The sequence below is a fragment of the Anomaloglossus baeobatrachus genome, chromosome 12 (genome assembly GCF_048569485.1).
Source record: "Anomaloglossus baeobatrachus isolate aAnoBae1 chromosome 12, aAnoBae1.hap1, whole genome shotgun sequence".
In the NCBI taxonomy this organism is placed as follows: Eukaryota; Metazoa; Chordata; class Amphibia; order Anura; family Aromobatidae; genus Anomaloglossus; species Anomaloglossus baeobatrachus.
In genome coordinates this window covers 3884827-3906391 of record NC_134364.1, presented here as the reverse complement: position 1 = coordinate 3906391, position 21565 = coordinate 3884827, and the positions used below count along the sequence as shown (strand labels likewise).

General features: G+C 46.7%; 1 protein-coding gene across 3 annotated transcripts in view; it reads right to left on the bottom strand.

Moving 5' to 3' along the window:
- Positions 1-21565, bottom strand: part of NRXN3 (neurexin 3) — a 693208-nt gene that overhangs the window by 313625 nt on the left and 358018 nt on the right. For all 3 annotated transcript variants that reach the window (XM_075330463.1, XM_075330464.1, XM_075330465.1), the window contains one exon: positions 6420-6610. In XM_075330463.1, the coding sequence (XP_075186578.1) occupies positions 6420-6610 (191 nt within the window). The remainder of the gene's footprint in view (positions 1-6419; positions 6611-21565) is intronic.

Sequence of the window (21565 nt, the reverse complement as noted above, 5' to 3'; positions counted from 1 at the left end):
CCTTCCACCTTGCAAATGTTTTGCACACCCCCATACTGAATGTAACCCCAGACCATGATCTTTCCACCACCAAACGTAACTGTTTCTGGATCCATACAGGCTCCAGTAGGTCTCCTGCAGTATTTACAGCGGCTTTGGTGTAATTCAACTGAAGATTCATCAGAGAAATCCACCTTCTGACACTTTTAAAGCGTCCATCTGTTTAGCAGGCTGTGGGACTTGGCAAATGCCACATGGTTTTTTAATTGCTTTTTGTTTAGTGCTGGCTTCTGGGCACTGATTCGACCATGGAGGCCATTTCGAGACAAAATCCTACAAATTGTTCTAGTTGACACAGGGACTTCAGGTGACCAGGCCTGTTGGAGCTCTGCTGCAGTGGAAGAAGGGCTGGCTTTGGATTTTCGAACCAACAAACGTTCCTCCTGAGCAGTTGTCTTGCGGGGTCTGCCGGACCTGGGCTTGTCAAAAACATCTCCAGTCTCTTCAAATCTTTTTTTAATTCTTTGTACTTGACGCTGAGACACATTAAAGGTGCCAGCCACCTCTGCAGTGTATCTGGTCTTCAGCCTCTTGATAATCAAGGCTTTGGTCGCAGGGTGGATTTTTGGCATGTTCTCAGAGGTCAAGTTGCAGTTCAACTGAAGGTGTGGGGTGCTGGGTTTCTTCTTATGCACACCCACTAATTAACCGATCATTTAGTGAGCACATGCGAGGATGTAAACTAGGATTGGGTGCATTATACGGACCTTTCTGTGTTCATTAAATGACCAATATTTTTGCTTTGCAGCAACTTTATTTTCACAACCTAAAGCAAATTTGGGAGGGTTTCAGCTTTCAAAAGAGTAATTTATGAAACCAATGGATGAATTTAAAGGCAGGTTATAAGCTTTTATTTACAGAACATGGATAAGGGACAGAACTTCTGTCAGGGACTGTAGATCTGGAGCGTTCTCCAGCTCATTATCTCTACAGACTAGATCCGGAGCGTTCTGCTGCTCATTATCTCTACAGACTAGATCTGGAGTGTTCTCCAGCTCATTATCTCTACAGACTAGATCCGGAGCGTTCTCCAGCTCATTATCTCCACAGACTAGATCCGGAGCGTTCTGCTGCTCATTATCTCTACAGACTAGATCCGGAGCGTTCTCCAGCTCATTATCTCTACAGACTAGATCCGGAGCGTTCTTCTACTCATTATCTCTACAGACTAGATCCGGAGCGTTCTCCTGCTCATTATCTCCACAGACTAGATCCGGAGCATTCTCCTGCTCATTATCTCTACAGACTAGATCCGGAGCGTTCTCCTGCTCATTATCTCCACAGACTAGATCCGGAGCATTCTCCTGCTCATTATCTCTACAGACTACAGTCCCTGACAGAAGTTCTGTCGCTTATCCATGTTATGTAAATAAAAGTTTATAACCTGCCTTTAAATTCATCCATTGGTTTTATAAATTACTATTTTGAAAGTTGAAACCCTCCCAAATTTGGTTTAGGTGATGAAAATAAAGTTGCTGCAAAGCTGAAATATTGATCATTTAATGAACACAGAAAGGTCAGATTTTGGCAAGACAAAAGTTTTGTCGCCCACAGAAAGTAATGTGAAATTCAAACACATAATTACCTTCTAATACAAAGATCTGTTGCATAACATTGGTGAATGAAGTTGTGGTGCTATTAGAGCCATATGTAATGTTTTGTGTGACTTCCATGAGCTTGAAGGGCTGCATCCATGAAGTTCAACAATGATTCATACAATTTATTGATGAAGTCATCAGGAATAGCAGAGAATGCAGTGTTACACGCCTCCCAGAGTTCATCTAGAGTCTTTGGTTTTGTCTTCCAAGCTTCTTCTTTCATCCTACCCCAAACATGCTCAATGATGTCCATGTCTGGTGATGGGGCTGGCCAGTCCTTGAGCACCTTGGTCTTCTTTGCCAGGAGGAACTTTGTTGTAGAGATGGATGTATGAGATGGAGACCATCCTGCTGTAGAATTTCACCCCTTTTATGATTGGGAATGTAAGAGGTAGCTAATACTTCTTGATATTTTAGGCTATTGATATTGCCTCCCACCTTGCAAATGTTTTGCACACCCCCATACTGAATGTAACCCCAGACCATGATCTTTCCACCACCAAACGTAACTGTTTCTGGATCCATACAGGCTCCAGTAGGTCTCCTGCAGTATTTACAGCGGCTTTGGTGTAATTCAACTGAAGATTCATCAGAGAAATCCACCTTCTGACACTTTTAAAGCGTCCATCTGTTTAGCAGGCTGTGGGACTTGGCAAATGCCACATGGTTTTTTAATTGCTTTTTGTTTAGTGCTGGCTTCTGGGCACTGATTCGACCATGGAGGCCATTTCGAGACAAAATCCTACAAATTGTTCTAGTTGACACAGGGACTTCAGGTGACCAGGCCTGTTGGAGCTCTGCTGCAGTGGAAGAGGGGCTGGCTTTGGATTTTCAAACCAACAAACGTTCCTCCTGAGCAGTTGTCTTGCGGGGTCTGCCGGACCTGGGCTTGTCAAAAACATCTCCAGTCTCTTCAAATCTTTTTTTAATTCTTTGTACTTGACGCTGAGACACATTAAAGGTGCCAGCCACCTCTGCAGTGTATCTGGTCTTCAGCCTCTTGATAATCAAGGCTTTGGTCGCAGGGTGGATTTTTGGCATGTTCTCAGAGGTCAAGTTGCAGTTCAACTGAAGGTGTGGGGTCCTGGGTTTCTTCTTATGCACACCCACTAATTAACCGATCATTTAGTGAGCACATGCGAGGATGTAAACTAGGATTGGGTGCATTATACGGACCTTTCTGTGTTCATTAAATGATCAATATTTCAGCTTTGCAGCAACTTTATTTTCACAACCTAAAGCAAATTTGGGAGGGTTTCAGCTTTCAAAAGAGTAATTTATGAAACCAATGGATGAATTTAAAGGCAGGTTATAAGCTTTTATTTACAGAACATGGATAAGGGACAGAACTTCTGTCAGGGACTGTAGATCTGGAGCGTTCTCCAGCTCATTATCTCTACAGACTAGATCCGGAGCGTTCTGCTGCTCATTATCTCTACAGACTAGATCCGGAGCGTTCTCCAGCTCATTATCTCTACAGACTAGATCCGGAGCGTTCTGCTGCTCATTATCTCTACAGACTAGATCCGGAGCGTTCTCCAGCTCATTATCTCTACAGACTAGATCCGGAGCGTTCTTCTACTCATTATCTCTACAGACTAGATCCGGAGCGTTCTCCTGCTCATTATCTCTACAGACTAGATCCAGAGTGTTCTCCAGCTCATTATCTCTACAGACTAGATCCGGAGCGTTCTCCTGCTCATTATCTCTACAGACTAGATCCGGAGCGTTCTCCAGCTCATTATCTCTACAGACTAGATCCGGAGCGTTCTCCTGCTCATTATCTCTACAGACTAGATCCAGAGCGTTCTCCAGCTCATTATCTCTACAGACTAGATCCGGAGCATTCTCCTGCTCATTATCTCTACAGACTAGATCCGGAGCGTTCTCCAGCTCATTATCTCTACAGACTAGATCCAGAGCGTTCTCTAGCTCATTATCTCTACAGACTAGATCCGGAGCGTTCTCCAGCTCATTATCTCTACAGACTAGATCCGGAGTATCCCCCAGCTCATTATCTCTACAGATTAGATCTGGAGTGTTCTCCAGCTCATTATCTCTACAGACTAGATCCGGAGTGTTCTCCTGCTCATTATCTCTAAAGACTAGATCCGGAGCGTTCTTTAGCTCATTATCTCTACAGACTAGATCCGGAGCGTTCTCTAGCTCATTATCTCTACAGACTAGATCCGGAGCGTTCTCCAGCTCATTATCTCTACAGACTAGATCCGGAGTATCCCCCAGCTCATTATCTCTACAGATTAGATCTGGAGTGTTCTCCAGCTCATTATCTCTACAGAATAGATTCGGAGCGTCCTCCTGCTCATTATCTCTACAGATTAGATCCGGACTGTCCTCCTGCTCATTATCTCTAAAGACTAGATCCGGAGCGTTCTCCAACTCATTATCTCTACAGACTAGATCCAGAGCGTTCTCCAGCTCATTATCTCTACAGACTAGATCCGGAGCATTCTCCTGCTCATTATCTCTACAGACTAGATCCGGAGTGTCCTCCTGCTCATTATCTCTAAAGACTAGATCCGGAGCGTTCTCTAGCTCATTATCTCTACAGACTAGATCCGGAGTATCCCCCAGCTCATTATCTCTACAGATTAGATCTGGAGTGTTCTCCAGCTCATTATCTCTACAGACTAGATCCGGAGCGTTCTCCAGCTCATTATCTCTACAGACTAGATCCGGAGCGTTCTCTAGCTCATTATCTCTACAGACTAGATCCGGAGTATCCCCCAGCTCATTATCTCTACAAATTAGATTCGGAGCATTCTCCTGCTCATTATCTCTACAGATTAGATCCGGACTGTCCTCCTGCTCATTATCTCTAAAGACTAGATCCGGAGCGTTCTCCAACTCATTATCTCTACAGACTAGATCCGGAGCGTTCTCCAGCTCATTATCTCTACAGACTAGATCCGGAGCGTCCTCCTGCTCATTATCTCTACAGACTAGAGCCGGAGCGTTCTCCTGCTCATTATCTCTACAGACTAGATCCGGAGTATCCCCCAGCTCATTATCTCTACAGATTAGATCTGGAGCATTCTCCTGCTCATTATCTCTACAGACTAGATTCGGAGTATCCCCCAGCTCATTATCTCTACAGATTAGATCTGGAGTGTTCTCCAGCTCATTATCTCTACAGACTAGATCCGGAGCGTTCTCCTGCTCATTATCTCTACAGACTAGATCCGGAGTGTCCTCCTGCTCATTATCTCTACAAACTAGATCCGGAGTGTTCTCCAGCTCATTATCTCTACAGAATAGATCTGGAATGTCCTCCTGCTCATTATCTCTACAGACAATATCTAGAATGTCCTCTCGCTCATTATCTCTACAGACTAGATCCGGAGCATTCTCCTGCTCATTATCTCTACAGACTAGATCCGGAGTGTCCTCCTGCTCATTATCTCTAAAGACTAGATCCGGAGCGTTCTCTAGCTCATTATCTCTACAGACTAGATCCGGAGTATCCCCCAGCTCATTATCTCTACAGACTAGATCCGGAGCGTTCTCCAGCTCATTAGCTCTACAGATTAGATCTGGAGCGTTCTCCTGCTCATTATCTCTACAGATTAGATCCGGACTGTCCTCCTGCTCATTATCTCTAAAGACTAGATCCGGAGCGTTCTCCAACTCATTATCTCTACAGACTAGATCCGGAGCGTTCTCCAGCTCATTATCTCTACAGACTAGATCCGGAGCGTCCTCCTGCTCATTATCTCTACAGACTAGATCCGGAGCGTTCTCCTGCTCATTATCTCTACAGACTAGATCCGGAGTATCCCCCAGCTCATTATTTCTACAGATTAGATCTGGAGCATTCTCCTGCTCATTATCTCTACAGACTAGATTCGGAGCGTTCTCCTGCTCATTATCTCTACAGACTAGATTCGGAGTATCCCCCAGCTCATTATCTCTACAGATTAGATCTGGAGTGTTCTCCAGCTCATTATCTCTACAGACTAGATCCGGAGCGTTCTCCTGCTCATTATCTCTACAGACTAGATCCGGAGTGTCCTCCTGCTCATTATCTCTACAGACTAGATCCGGAGTGTTCTCCAGCTCATTATCTCTACAGAATAGATCTGGAATGTCCTCCTGCTCATTATCTCTACAGACAATATCTAGAATGTCCTCTCGCTCATTATCTCTACAGACTAGATATGGATTGTCCTCCTGCTCGTTATTACTATAGACAAGATCTGGAATGTCCTTCTGCTCAATATCTTTACAGACAAGATCTGGAGCATCCTCCCACTCACTATCACTGCAGATGAGATCTGGAACACTCCCCTCGCTCACTATCTCTACAGATGAGATCTGAAACGTCTCCCCGCTCAGTATCTCTATACACTAGATCCGGAGCGTCCCCCCGCTCATTGTCACTACATAAAAGATCCAGAATGTCACTCGCTTTTTATTATTACAAGTGAGATTCCAAATGTGAATCAATCAGTGAGGTTATCTGACCACAAGGTCTGTAACCCTTATATTTTGTTTTATAAGCCATTAAGTAGTTTTACAACAAGCTGAACTTTCTTGTAGTGATAAATCATCTCAGAAGAAAGCTCAGGAGAAGAGATTGCAATTACTCATTGTGCCATTAGTTACTCATTCTTCTTCATACTGTGATACACACAGGCTGTACAAACCAAATGGTCAAAAATGGTTAATAAAATCCATAACAATGTAATAAATGAACCATATGAAGCCACTGGAGAAACCTACGGCATGAACCTGCTGTTTGCTCCACCTGCTGGTGCTCACCTTTCAGATCTAGGTTCTTGGCTCCATTGATGACCTGAGTGACGACTTTGGCATCCACTTTCAGGGTATGAGTGTTACTGTTGTCTCGAGTGATCACCACATGATGCCACTGGTTGTCATTCAATGGTCGTTCACTGTTACCTTTGATGACATTTTGCCCATTTCCAAGGTCAACTACATAGTGGATGTACCTGAGAAAAAAGGTTGACTCAGACATTACAAGCCAAGGGACACACACAGCCTCCCTGGCCTCTCCCAAGCAGTATCAGGTCTGAGAATTGTCATAGTCTATATTTTACCCAAATCCTGAACATACAGCAGTGACTGCAGTTACCAAGTCACACTCGGGTCTGAAAACCTGGGGAAGACCAGTGGCGTACTGCCAATGGCGGCAGACCACCCCCCGCCCAGCATCACATTTTCAATTCTATTGACATCACAAATCACAGATACCAATGCAATTGAAACTAATGATGAGAGGGAGCAGAGTGCTGATACTCTCATCATTCGCTGTGTCTAAGGCGCTCTTACAGCTCAGCACAGCAGAGGGCAATGACGTCACTACTGCACGCCGCCGTGTTGAGATGTGCAGAGCACAGGATGCAGCTGGGGAACAAGGAGCAGCAGGGGACCCGAGAAGAGGTGAGTATTTAATCAATGAGTGGGGGTGCATAATGCTATAGAGGGGCTGCATAATACTATATGTGAGGCTGCATAATGCTATATGGGGTGCATAATACTATATGGGGGTGCAAAATACTATGTGGGTACAAAATACTTTATGGGGTGCAAAATACTATATGGGGCTGCATAATACTATATGGGGTGCATAATACTATATGAGGCTGCATAATACTATATGGGGGCTGCATAATACTATATGGGGGCTGCATAATACTATATAGGGTGGATAATACTATATGGGGTGCATAATACTATATGGAGCTGCATAATGATAAATGGAGGTGGATATTACAATATGGGGTAGCATAATACTATGTAGCAGTGCATAAAACTATATGTGGGCTGCATCTGCATAATACTATATGGGGGTGGATACTACTATATGAGGCTGCATAATACTATATATGTGAGTGGATACTACTATAGGGGGCTACTTAATACTATATGTGGGGCTGCATAAAACTATATGGAGGAATATGGTGAGTGTATTATAATATATGAAGGACTATGGATGATGTTTTTTACTATATGGAGGACTATGCGTGACCCATTACTATATGGAGGACTATGCGTGGCCCATTAGTATATGGAGGACAATGCAGGGCCCTCTACTATATGGAGGACTATGTGGGGCCCATTACTATATGGATGGCTATGCGTGACCCATTACTATATGGAGGACTATGCGTGGCCCATTAGTATATGGAGGACTATGTAGGGCCCATTACTATATGGAGGGCTATATGGGGCCCATTACTATATGGATGGCTATATGGGGCCCATTACTATATGGATGGCTATGTGGGGCCCATTACTATATGGAGGACTATGTGGGGCCCATTACTATATGGATGGCTATGCGTGACCCATTACTATATGGAGGACTATGCGTGGCCCATTAGTATATGGAGGACTATGTAGGGCCCATTACTATATGGAGGGCTATATGGGGCCCATTACTATATGGATGGCTATATGGGGCCCATTACTATATGGATGGCTATATGGGGCCCATTACTATATGGATGGCTATATGGGGCCCATTACTATATGGATGGCTATGTGGGGCCCATTACTATATGGAGGACTATGTGTGGCCCATTAGTATATGGAGGGCTATGTGGGGCCCATTAGTATATGGAGGACTATGCGTGACCCATTACTATATGGAGGACTATGCATGGCCCATTAGTATATGGAGGACAATGCAGGGCCCACTACTATATGGAGGACTATGTGTGGCCTATTAGTATATGGAGGGCTATGTGGGGCCCATTACTATATGGAGGACTATGCGTGGCCTATTAGTATATGGAGGACTATGCGGGGCCCATTACTATATGGAGGGCTATGTGGGGCCCATTACTATATGGAGGACTATGTGTGGCCTATTAGTATATGGAGGACTATGTGGGGCCCATTACTATATGGGGGGCTATGTGGGGCCCATTAGTATATGGAGGGCTATGCATGGCCCATTAGTATATGGAGGGCTATGCGTGGCCCATTACTATATGGAGGGCAATGTGGGGTCCATTACTATATGGAGGACTATGAGTGGCCCATTACTATATGGAGGGCTATGTGGGGCCCATTACTATATGGGGGGCTATGTGGGGCCCATTGCTATATGGGGGGCTATGTGGGGCCCATTGGTATATGGAGGGCTATGCATGGCCCATTAGTATATGGAGGGCTATGCGTGGCCCATTACTATATGGAGGGCAATGTGGGGTCCATTACTATATGGAGGGCTATGTGGGGCCCATTACTATATGGGGGGCTATGTGGGGCCCATTACTATATGGGGGGCTATGTGGGGCCCATTACTATATGGGGGGCTATGTGGGGCCCATTAGTATATGGAGGGCTATGCGTGGCCCATTACTATATGGAGGGCTATGTGGGGCCCATTACTATATGGAGGGCTATGTGGGGCCCATTACTATATGGAGGACTATGTGGGGCCCATTACTATATGGAGGACTATGCGTGGCCTATTAGTATATGGAGGACTATGTGGGGCCCATTACTATATGGAGGGCTATGTGGGGCCCATTACTATATGGGGGGCTATGTGGGGCCCATTAGTATATGGAGGGCTATGCATGGCCCATTAGTATATGGAGGGCTATGCGTGGCCCATTACTATATGGAGGGCAATGTGGGGTCCATTACTATATGGAGGACTATGCGTGGCCTATTACTATATGGAGGACTATGTGGGGCCCATTACTATATGGAGGGCTATGTGGGGTCCATTAGTATATGGAGGGCTATGCATGGCCCATTAGTATATGGAGGGCTATGCATGGCCCATTAGTATATGGAGGACTATGCGTGGCCTATTAGTATATGGAGGACTATGCGTGGCCTATTACTATATGGAGGACTATGTGGGGCCCATTACTATATGGAGGACTATGCGTGGCCTATTAGTATATGGAGGACTATGCGTGGCCTATTACTATATGGAGGACTATGTGGGGCCCATTACTATATGGAGGGCTATGTGGGGTCCATTAGTATATGGAGGGCTATGCATGGCCCATTAGTATATGGAGGGCTATGCGTGGCCCATTACTATATGGAGGGCAATGTGGGGTCCATTACTATATGGAGGGCAATGTGGGGTCCATTACACTATATGGAAGGCTTTGTGGGGCCATTATAATATTTGAAGGGCTATGAGGGAGCCTTTATACTTTATCTAAAGTTATATGAGGGCCATTATACTGTGTGCAGAGCAATTATACAGTGTGAAGGTCTGTGTGGGGATTGCTGCACTATGCGGAGGGCAGTGTTGCCATCACACTTTACGGCTGCAATGAAAAAGGAATCTAGAGGCTTCAATAGGAGGAAAATTACTTTGTTAAGGTTTGCAAAGTTGTGAAATATGCTCTTCTGTGACTCAGCCAAAGGTAACATTATTTATTTTTTGGGGGGAGGCGGTCGGGTATTCCAAGCCCAATAACAAATTTTGCTATGGGGCCCAATGATTTCTATGTGCAACAATGGTCCTAATACTATAACTCCGTGTCCTCTCTCTGTGTGTAATCAGCCTTCATCACTGATGGTGGAGACACTAATCTGCAGGACACTGATGTTCCCAGCTCTGATTCCCTCTAGCACAGCAGCATTTCATCATCTCAGCCGGTCCTAGAGAAACCTGCTCTGTACATTTCATCATCTCAGCCGTTCCCAGAGAAACCTGCTCTGCACATTTCATCATCTCAGCCGGTCCCAGAGAAACCTGCTCTGTACATTTCATCATCTCAGCCAGTCCCAGAGAAACCCTGCTCTGTACATTTCATCATCTCAGCCGGTCCCAGAGAAACCTGCTCTGTACATTTCATCATCTCAGCCAGTCCCAGAGAAACCCTGCTCTGTACATTTCATCATCTCAGCCAGTCCCAGAGAAACCCTGCTCTGTACATTTCATCATCTCAGCCGGTCCCAGAGAAACCTGCTCTGTACATTTCATCATCTCAGCCGGTCCTAGAAAAACCCTGCACTGTACATTTCATCATCTCAGCCGGTCCTAGGGAAACCCTGCACTGTACATTTCATCATCTCAGCCGGTCCTAGGGAAACCCTGCTCTGTACATTTCATCATCTCAGCCGGTCCTAGGGAAACCCTACGCTGTACATTTCATCATCTCAGCCGGTCCCAGAGAAACCCTGCTCTGTATATTTCATCATCTCAGCCGGTCCCAGAGAAACCCTGCTCTGTATATTTCATCATCTCAGCCGGTCCTAGGGAAACCCTGCTCTGTACATTTCATCATCTCAGCCGGTCCCAGAGAAACCTGCTCTGTACATTTCATCATCTCAGCCGGTCCCAGAGAAACCCTGCTCTGCACATTTCATCATCTCAGCCGGTCCTAGGGAAACCCTGCTCTGTATATTTCATCATCTCAGCCGGTCCTAGGGAAACCCTGCTCTGTATATTTCATCATCTCAGCCGGTCCTAGGGAAACCCTGCTCTGCACATTTCATCATCTCAGCCGGTCCCAGAGAAACCCTGCTCTGTACATTTCATCATCTCAGCCGGTCCTAGGGAAACCCTGCTCTGTACATTTCATCATCTCAGCCGGTCCTAGAGAAACCCTGCTCTGTACATTTCATCATCTCAGCCGGTCCTAGGGAAACCCTGCTCTGTATATTTCATCATCTCAGCCGGTCCTAGGGAAACCCTACGCTGTACATTTCATCATCTCAGCCGGTCCTAGAGAAACCCTGCTCTGTACATTTCATCATCTCAGCCGGTCCTAGGGAAACCCTGCTCTGTACATTTCATCATCTCAGCCGGTCCTAGGGAAACCCTGCTCTGTACATTTCATCATCTCAGCCGGTCCTAGGGAAACCCTGCTCTGTACATTTCATCATCTCAGCCGGTCATAGAGAAACCCTGCTCTGCACATTTCATCATCTCAGTCGGTCCAAGGGAAACCCTACTCTGTATATTTCATCATCTCAGCCGGTCCCAGAGAAACCCTGCTCTGTACATTTCATCATCTCAGCCGGTCCTAGGGAAACCCTGCTCTGTATATTTCATCATCTCAGCCGGTCCCAGAGAAACCCTGCTCTGTACATTTCATCATCTCAGCCGGTCCTAGGGAAACCCTGCTCTGTATATTTCATCATCTCAGCCGGTCATAGAGAAACCCTGCTCTGCACATTTCATCATCTCAGCCGGTCCTAGGGAAACCCTGCTCTGTACATTTCATCATCTCAGCCGGTCCTAGAGAAACCCTGCTCTGTACATTTCATCATCTCAGCCGGTCCTAGAGAAACCCTGCTCTGTATATTTCATCATCTCAGCAGGTCCTAGGGAAACCCTATGCTGTACATTTCATCATCTCAGCCGGTCCCAGAGAAACCCTGCTCTGTACATTTCATCATCTCAGCCGGTCCTAGGGAAACCCTGCTCTGTACATTTCATCATCTCAGCCGGTCCTAGAGAAACCCTGCTCTGTACATTTCATCATCTCAGCCGGTCCTAGAGAAACCCTGCTCTGTATATTTCATCATCTCAGCAGGTCCTAGGGAAACCCTATGCTGTACATTTCATCATCTCAGCCGGTCCCAGAGAAACCCTGCTCTGTACATTTCATCATCTCAGCCGGTCCTAGGGAAACCCTGCTCTGTATATTTCATCATCTCAGCCGGTCCTAGAGAAACCCTGCTCTGTACATTTCATCATCTCAGCCGGGCCTAGAGAAACCCTGCTCTGTACATTTCATCATCTCAGCTGGTCCTAGGGAAACCCTGCTCTGTATATTTCATCATCTCAGCCGGTCCTAGAGAAACCCTGCTCTGTACATTTCATCATCTCAGCCGGTCCCAGAGAAACCCTGCTCTGTACATTTCATCATCTCAGCCGGTCCTAGGGAAACCCTACGCTGTACATTTCATCATCTCAGCCAGTCCCAGAGAAACCCTGCTCTGTACATTTCATCATCTCAGCCGGTCCCAGAGAAACCCTGCTCTGTATATTTCATCATCTCAGCCGGTCCTAGGGAAACCCTGCTCTGTACATTTAATCATCTCAGCCGGTCCTAGAGAAACCCTGCTCTGTACATTTCATCATCTCAGCCGGTCCCAGAGAAACCCTGCTCTGTACATTTCATCATCTCAGCCGGTCCCAGAGAAACCCTGCTCTGTACATTTAATCATCTCAGCCGGTCCTAGAGAAACCCTGCTCTGTACATTTCATCATCTCAGCCGGTCCTAGGGAAACCCTGCTCTGTATATTTCATCATCTCAGCCGGTCCCAGAGAAACCCTGCTCTGTACATTTCATCATCTCAGCCAGTCCCAGAGAAACCCTGCTCTGTATATTTCATCATCTCAGCCGGTCCCAGAGAAACCCTGCTCTGTATATTTCATCATCTCAGCCGGTCCTAGGGAAACCCTGCTCTGTATATTTCATCATCTCAGCCGGTCCTAGAGAAACCCTGCTCTGTATATTTCATCATCTCAGCCGGTCCTAGGGAAACCCTGCTCTGTACATTTCATCATCTCAGCCGGTCCCAGAGAAACCCTGCTCTGTACATTTCATCATCTCAGCCGGTCTTAGGGAAACCCTATGCTGTACATTTCATCATCTCAGCCGGTCCCAGAGAAACCCTGCTCTGTATATTTCATCATCTCAGCCGGTCCTAGGGAAACCCTGCTCTGTATATTTCATCATCTCAGCCTGTCCTAGAGAAACCCTGCTCTGTACATTTCATCATCTCAGCCAGTCCCAGAGAAACCCTGCTCTGTACATTTCATCATCTCAGCCGGTCCTAGGGAAACCCTGCTCTGTACATTTCATCATCTCAGCCGGTCCCAGAGAAACCCTGCTCTGTACATTTAATCATCTCAGCCGGTCCTAGAGAAACCCTGCTCTGTACATTTCATCATCTCAGCCGGTCCTAGGGAAACCCTGCTCTGTATATTTCATCATCTCAGCCGGTCCCAGAGAAACCCTGCTCTGTACATTTCATCATCTCAGCCAGTTCCAGAGAAACCCTGCTCTGTATATTTCATCATCTCAGCCGGTCCCAGAGAAACCCTGCTCTGTATATTTCATCATCTCAGCCGGTCCTAGGGAAACCCTGCTCTGTATATTTCATCATCTCAGCCGGTCCTAGAGAAACCCTGCTCTGTATATTTCATCATCTCAGCCGGTCCTAGGGAAACCCTGCTCTGTACATTTCATCATCTCAGCCGGTCCTAGAGAACCCCTGCTCTGTATATTTCATCATCTCAGCCGGTCCCAGAGAAACCCTGCTCTGCACATTTCATCATCTCAGCCGGTCCCAGAGAAACCCTGCTCTGCACATTTCATCATCTCAGCCGGTCCCAGGGAAACCCTGCTCTGCACATTTCATCATCTCAGCCTGTTCTAGGGAAACCTGCTCTGTACATTTCATCATCTCAGCCAGTCCTAGAGAAACCCTGCTCTGTACATTTCATCATCTCAGCCGGTCCCAGAGAAACCCTGCTCTGTACATTTCATCATCTCAGCCGGTCCCAGAGAAACCCTACTCTGTACATTTCATCATCTCAGCCGGTCCCAGGGAAACCCTGCTCTGTACATTTCATCATCTCAGCCGGTCCTAGGGAAACCCTGCTCTGTACATTTCATCATCTCAGCCGGTCCTAGAGAAACCCTGCTCTGTATATTTCATCATCTCAGCCGGTCCTAGGGAAACCCTGCTCTGTACATTTCAAAATCTCAGCCGGTCCTAGGGAAACCCTGCTCTATACATTTCATCATCTCAGCCGGTCCTAGAGAAACCCTGCTCTGTATATTTCATCATCTCAGCCGGTCCTAGAGAAACCCTGCTCTGTATATTTCATCATCTCAGCCGGTCCTAGAGAAACCCTGCTCTGCACATTTCATCATCTCAGCCGGTCCCAGAGAAACCCTGCTCTGTATATTTCATCATCTCAGCCGGTCCTAGAGAAACCCTGCTCTGTATATTTCATCATCTCAGCCGGTCCTAGAGAAACCCTGCTCTGTACATTTCATCATCTCAGCCGGTCCCAGAGAAACCCTGCTCTGTATATTTCATCATCTCAGCCGGTCCCAGAGAAACCCTGCTCTGTACATTTCATCATCTCAGCCGGTCCCAGAGAAACCCTGCTCTGTATATTTCATCATCTCAGCCGGTCCCAGAGAAACCCTGCTCTGTATATTTCATCATCTCAGCCTGTCCTAGGGAAACCCTATGCTGTACATTTCATCATCTCAGCCGGTCCTAGAGAAACCCTGCTCTGTATATTTCATCATCTCAGCCGGTCCCAGAGAAACCCTACTCTGTATATTTCATCATCTCAGCCGGTCCCAGAGAAACTCTACTCTGTATATTTCATCATCTCAGCCGGTCCCAGAGAAACTCTACGCTGTACATTTCATCATCTCAACCGGTCCTAGAGAAACCCTGCTCTGTATATTTCATCATCTCAGCCGGTCCCAGAGAAACCCTGCTCTGTATATTTCATCATCTCAGCCTGTCCTAGGGAAACCCTGCTCTGTACATTTCATCATCTCAGCCAGTCCTAGAGAAACCCTGCTCTGTATATTTCATCATCTCAGCCGGTCCTAGAGAAACCCTGCTCTGTACATTTCATCATCTCAGCCGGTCCTAGAGAAACCCTGCTCTGTACATTTCATCATCTCAGCCGGTCCTAGGGAAACCCTACGCTGTATATTTCATCATCTCAGCCGGTCCTAGAGAAACCCTGCTCTGTATATTTCATCATCTCAGCCGGTCCTAGGGAAACCCTACGCTGTATATTTCATCATCTCAGCCGGTCCTAGGTAAACCCTACGCTGTATATTTCATCATCTCAGCCGGTCCCAGAGAAACCCTGCTCTGTACATTTCATCATCTCAGCCGGTCCTAGGGAAACCCTGCTCTGTAAATTTCATCATCTCAGCCGGTCCCAGAGAAACACTGCTCTGTATATTTCATCATCTCAGCCGGTCCTAGAGAAACCCTGCTCTGTACATTTCATCATCTCAGCCGGTCCTAGGGAAACCCTGCTCTGTATATTTCATCATCTCAGCCGGTCCTAGGGAAACCCTGCTCTGTATATTTCATCATCTCAGCCGGTCCCAGAGAAACCCTGCTCTGTACATTTCATCATCTCAGCCGGTCCTAGAGAAACACTGCTCTGTATATTTCATCATCTCAGCCGGTCCTAGAGAAACGCTGCTCTGTACATTTCATCATCTCAGCCGGTCCTAGGGAAACCCTGCTCTGTACATTTCATCATCTCAGCCGGTCCTAGGGAAACCCTGCTCTGTATATTTCATCATCTCAGCCGGTCCTAGGGAAACCCTATGCTGTATATTTCATCATCTCAGCCAGTCCTAGAAAAAACCTACGCTGTATATTTCATCATCTCAGCCAGTCCTAGAGAAACCCTGCTCTGCACATTTCATCATCTCAGCCGGTCCTAGAGAAACCCTACTCTGTATATTTCATCATCTCAGCTGGTCCCAGGGAAACCCTGCTCTGTACATTTCATCATCTCAGCCGGTCCTAGAGAAACCCTGCTCTGCACATTTCATCATCTCAGCCGGTCCTAGAGAAACCCTACTCTGCACATTTCATCATCTCAGCCGGTCCTAGAGAAACCCTACTCTGTACATTTCATCATCTCAGCCGGTCCTAGGGAAACCCTACGCTGTATATTTCATCATCTCAGCCACTCCTAGAGAAACCCTACTCTGTATATTTCATCATCTCAGCCGGTCCTAGGGAAACCCTGCTCTGTATATTTCATCATCTCAGCCGGTCCCAGAGAAACCCTGCTCTGTACATTTCATCATCTCAGCCGGTCCTAGAGAAACACTGCTCTGTATATTTCATCATCTCAGCCAGTCCTAGGGAAACCCTACGCTGTATATTTCATCATCTCAGCCGGACCCAGAGAAACCCTGCTCTGCACATTTCATCATCTCAGCCGGTCCTAGAGAAACCCTGCTCTGTATATTTCATCATCTCAGCCGGTCCCAGAGAAACCCTACGCTGTACATTTCATCATCTCAGCCGGTCCTAGAGAAACCCTGCTCTGTATATTTCATCATCTCAGCCGGTCCTAGAGAAACCCTACGCTGTACATTTCATCATCTCAGCCGGTCCTAGAGAAACCCTGCTCTGTACATTTCATCATCTCAGCCGGTCCTAGGGAAACCCTGCTCTGTAATTTCATCATCTCAGCCGATCCAAGGGAAACCCTGCTCTGTATATTTCATCATCTCAGCCGGTCCTAGAGAAACGCTGCTCTGTACATTTCATCATCTCAGCCGGTCCTAGGGAAACCCTGCTCTGTACATTTCATCATCTCAGCCGGTCCTAGGGAAACCTGCTCTGTATATTTCATCATCTCAGCCGGTCCTAGGGAAACCCTATGCTGTATATTTCATCATCTCAGCCAGTCCTAGAAAAAACCTACGCTGTATATTTCATCATCTCAGCCAGTCCTAGAGAAACCCTGCTCTGCACATTTCATCATCTCAGCCGGTCCTAGAGAAACCCTACTCTGTATATTTCATCATCTCAGCTGGTCCCAGGGAAACCCTGCTCTGTACATTTCATCATCTCAGCCGGTCCTAGAGAAACCCTGCTCTGCACATTTCATCATCTCAGCCGGTCCTAGAGAAACCCTACTCTGCACATTTCATCATCTCAGCCGGTCCTAGAGAAACCCTACTCTGTACATTTCATCATCTCAGCCGGTCCTAGGGAAACCCTACGCTGTATATTTCATCATCTCAGCCACTCCTAGAGAAACCCTACTCTGTATATTTCATCATCTCAGCCGGTCCTAGAGAAACCCTGCTCTGTACATTTCATCATCTCAGCCGGTGCTAGGGAAACCCTACGCTGTATATTTCATCATCTCAGCCGGTCCTAGAGAAACCCTGCTCTGCACATTTCATCATCTCAGCAGGTCCTAGGGAAACCCTACGCTGTATATTTCATCATCTCAACCGGTCCTAGGGAAACCCTGCTCTGTACATTTCATCATCTCAGCCGGTCCTAGAAAAACCCTGCTCTGTATATTTCATCATCTCAGCCTGTTCTAGGGAAACCTGCTCTGTACATTTGATCATCTCAGCCGGTCCAAGGGAAACCCTACTCTGTACATTTGATCATCTCAGCCGGTCCTAGGGAAACCCTACTCTGTATATTTCATCATCTCAGCCGGTCCTAGGGAAACCCTGCTCTGTACATTTCATCATCTCAGCCGGTCCTAGGGAAACCCTACGCTGTAATTTCATCATCTCATGCCGGTCCTAGGGAAACCCTGCTCTGTACATTTCATCATTTCAGCCGATCCAAGGGAAACCCTACGCTGTACATTTCATCATCTCAGCCGATCCTAGGGAAACCCTACGCTGTATATTTCATCATCTCAGCCGGTCTTAGGGAAACCCTACGCTGTACATTTCATCATCTCAGCCAGTGCTAGGGAAACCCTAGGCTGTATATTTCATCATCTCAGCCGGTCCTAGGGGAACCCTGCTCTGTACATTTCATCATTTCAGCTGATCCAAGGGAAACCCTATTCTGTACATTTGATCATCTCAGCCGGTCCTAGGGAAACCCTACTCTGTACATTTGATCATCTCAGCCGGTCCTAGGGAAACCCTACTCTGTATATTTCATCATCTCAGCCGGTCCTAGGGAAACCCTGCTCTGTACATTTCATCATCTCAGCCGGTCCTAGGGAAACCCTACGCTGTAATTTCATCATCTCATGCCGGTCCTAGGGAAACCCTGCTCTGTACATTTCATCATTTCATCCGATCCAAGGGAAACCCTACGCTGTACATTTCATCATCTCAGCCGATCCTAGGGAAACCCTACGCTGTATATTTCATCATCTCAGCCGGTCTTAGGGAAACCCTACGCTGTACATTTCATCATCTCAGCCAGTGCTAGGGAAACCCTAGGCTGTATATTTCATCATCTCAGCCGGTCCTAGGGGAACCCTGCTCTGTACATTTCATCATTTCAGCTGATCCAAGGGAAACCCTACGCTGTACATTTCATCATCTCAGCCGATCCTAGGGAAACCCTACGCTGTATATTTCATCATCTCAGCCGGTCTTAGGGAAACCCTACGCTGTACATTTCATCATCTCAGCCGGTGCTAGGGAAACCCTAGGCTGTATATTTCATCATCTCAGCCGATCCAAGGGAAACCCTGCTCTGTACATTTCATCATCTCATGCCGGTCCTAGGGAAACCCTACGCTGTAATTTCATCATCTCATGCCGGTCATAGGGAAACCCTACGCTGTATATTTCATCATCTCATGCCTGTCCTAGGAAATCCCTGCTCTGCACATTTCATCATCTCAGCCAATCCAAGGGAAACCCTATGCTGTACATTTCATCATCTCAGCTGGTCCTAGGGAAACCCTGCTCTGTATATTTCATCATCTCAGCTTGTCCTAGGGAAACCCTACGCTGTACATTTCATCATCTCAGCCTGTCCTAGGGAAACCCTGCTCTGTACATTTCATCATCTCAGCCTGTCCTAGGGAAACCCTGCTCTGTATATTTCATCATCTCAGCCTGTCCTAGGAACACCCTACGCTGTATATTTCATCATCTCAGCCGGTCCTAGGGAAACCCTACGCTGTACATTTCATCATCTCAGCCGGTCCTAGGGAAACCCTAAGCTATGCATTTCATCATCTCAGCCGGTGCTAGGGAAACCCTACGCTGTATATTTCATCATCTCAGCCTGTCCTAGGGAAACCCTACGCTGTACATTTCATCATCTCAGCCGGTCCTAGGGAAACAGTACACTGTACATTTCATCATCTCAGCCGGTCCTAGGGAAACCCTACACTGTACATTTCATCATCTCAGCCGGTGCTAGGGAAACCCTACGCTGTATATTTCATCATCTCAGCCTGTCCTAGGGAAACCCTACTCTGTATATTTCATCATCTCATGCCTGTCCTAGGGAAACCCTATTCTGTACATTTCATCATCTCAGCTGATCCAAGGGAAACCCTATGCTGTACATTTCATCATCTCAGCTGGTCCTAGGGAAACCTTGCTCTGTACATTTCATCATCTCAACCGGTCCTAGGGAAACCCTACGCTGCACATTTCATCATCTCATGCCGGTCCTAGGGAAACCCTACGCTGTATATTTCATCATCTCATGCCTGTCCTAGGGAAACCCTGCTCTGCACATTTCATCATCTCAGCCGATCCAAGGGAAACCCTGCGCTGTAATTTCATCATCTCATGCCGGTCCTAGGGAAACCCTACGCTGTATATTTCATCATCTCATGCCGGTCCTAGGGAAACCCTACGCTGTACATTTCATCATCTCATGCCGGTCCTAGGGAAACCCTACGCTGTATATTTCATCATCTCATGCCTGTCCTAGGGAAACCCTGCTCTGCACATTTCATCATCTCAGCTGATCCAAGGGAAACCCTACGCTGTACATTTCATCATTTCAGCCTGTCCTAGGGAAACCCTACGCTGTACATTTCAATATTTCAGCCTGTCCTAGGGAAATCCTACGCTGTATATTTCATCATCTCAGCTGGTCCTAGGGAAACCCTACGCTGTACATTTCATCATCTCAGCCGGTCCAAGGGAAACCCTATGCTGTATATTTCATCATCTCAGCCGGTCCTAAGGAAACCCTACGCTGTATATTTTATCATCTCAGCCGGTCCAAGGGAAACCCTATGCTGTATATTTCATCATGTCATGCCTGTCCTAGGGAAACCCTGCTCTGCACATTTCATCATCTCAGCCGATCCAAGAGAAAACCTACACTGTACATATCATCTCAGCTGGTCCTAGGGAAACCCTACGCTGTATATTTCATCATCTCAGCTGGTCCTAGGGAAACCCTGCTCTGTATATTTCATCTCAGCCTGTCCTAGGGAAACCCTACGCTGTATATTTCATCATCTCATGCCGATCCAAGGGAAACCCTATGCTGTATATTTCATCATCTCAGTCGGTCCTAGGGAAACCCTGCTCTGTACATTTCATTATCTCAACCGGTCCTAGGGAAACCCTACGCTGTACATTTCATCATCTCAGCCGGTCCAAGGGAAACCCTACACTGTATATTTCATCATCTCAGCCGGTCCTAGGGAATCAATACGCTGTATATTTCATCTTAGCCGGTCCTAGGGAAACCCTACGCTGTATATTTCATCATCTCAGCCGGTCGTAGGGAAACCCTACGCTGCACATTTCATCATCTCAGCCGGTCCTAAGGAAACCCTACGCTGTATATTTTATCATCTCAGCCGGTCCTAAGGAAACCCTACGCTGTATATTTTATCATCTCAGCCGGTCCTAAGGAAACCCTACGCTGTATATTTTATCATCTCAGCCGGTCCTAAGGAAACCCTACGCTGTATATTTCATCATCTCAGCTGGTCCTAGGGAAACCCTGCTCTGCACATTTCATCTCAGCCTGTCCTAGGGAAACCCTACACTGTATATTTCATCATCTCAGTCGGTTCTAGGGAAACCCTATGCTGTATATTTCATCATCTCAGTCGGTCCTAGGGAAACCCTGCTCTACACATTTCATCATCTCAGCCGGTCCTAGAGAAACCCTGCTCTGCACATTTCATCATCTCAGCCGGTCCAAGGGAAACCCTGCTCTGTATATTTCATCATCTCAGCCGGTCCTAGGGAAACCCTACGCTGTATATTTCATCATCTCAGCCGGTCATAGAGAAACCCTACGCTGCACATTTCATCATCTCAGCCGGTCCTAAGGAAACCCTACGCTGTATATTTTATCATCTCAGCCGGTCTTAGGGAAACCCTACGCTGTACATTTCATCATCTCAGCCGGTCTTAGGGAAACCATACGCTGTACATTTCATCATCTCAGCCGATCCAAGGGAAACCATACGCTGTACATTTCATCATCTCAGCCGGTCCTAGGG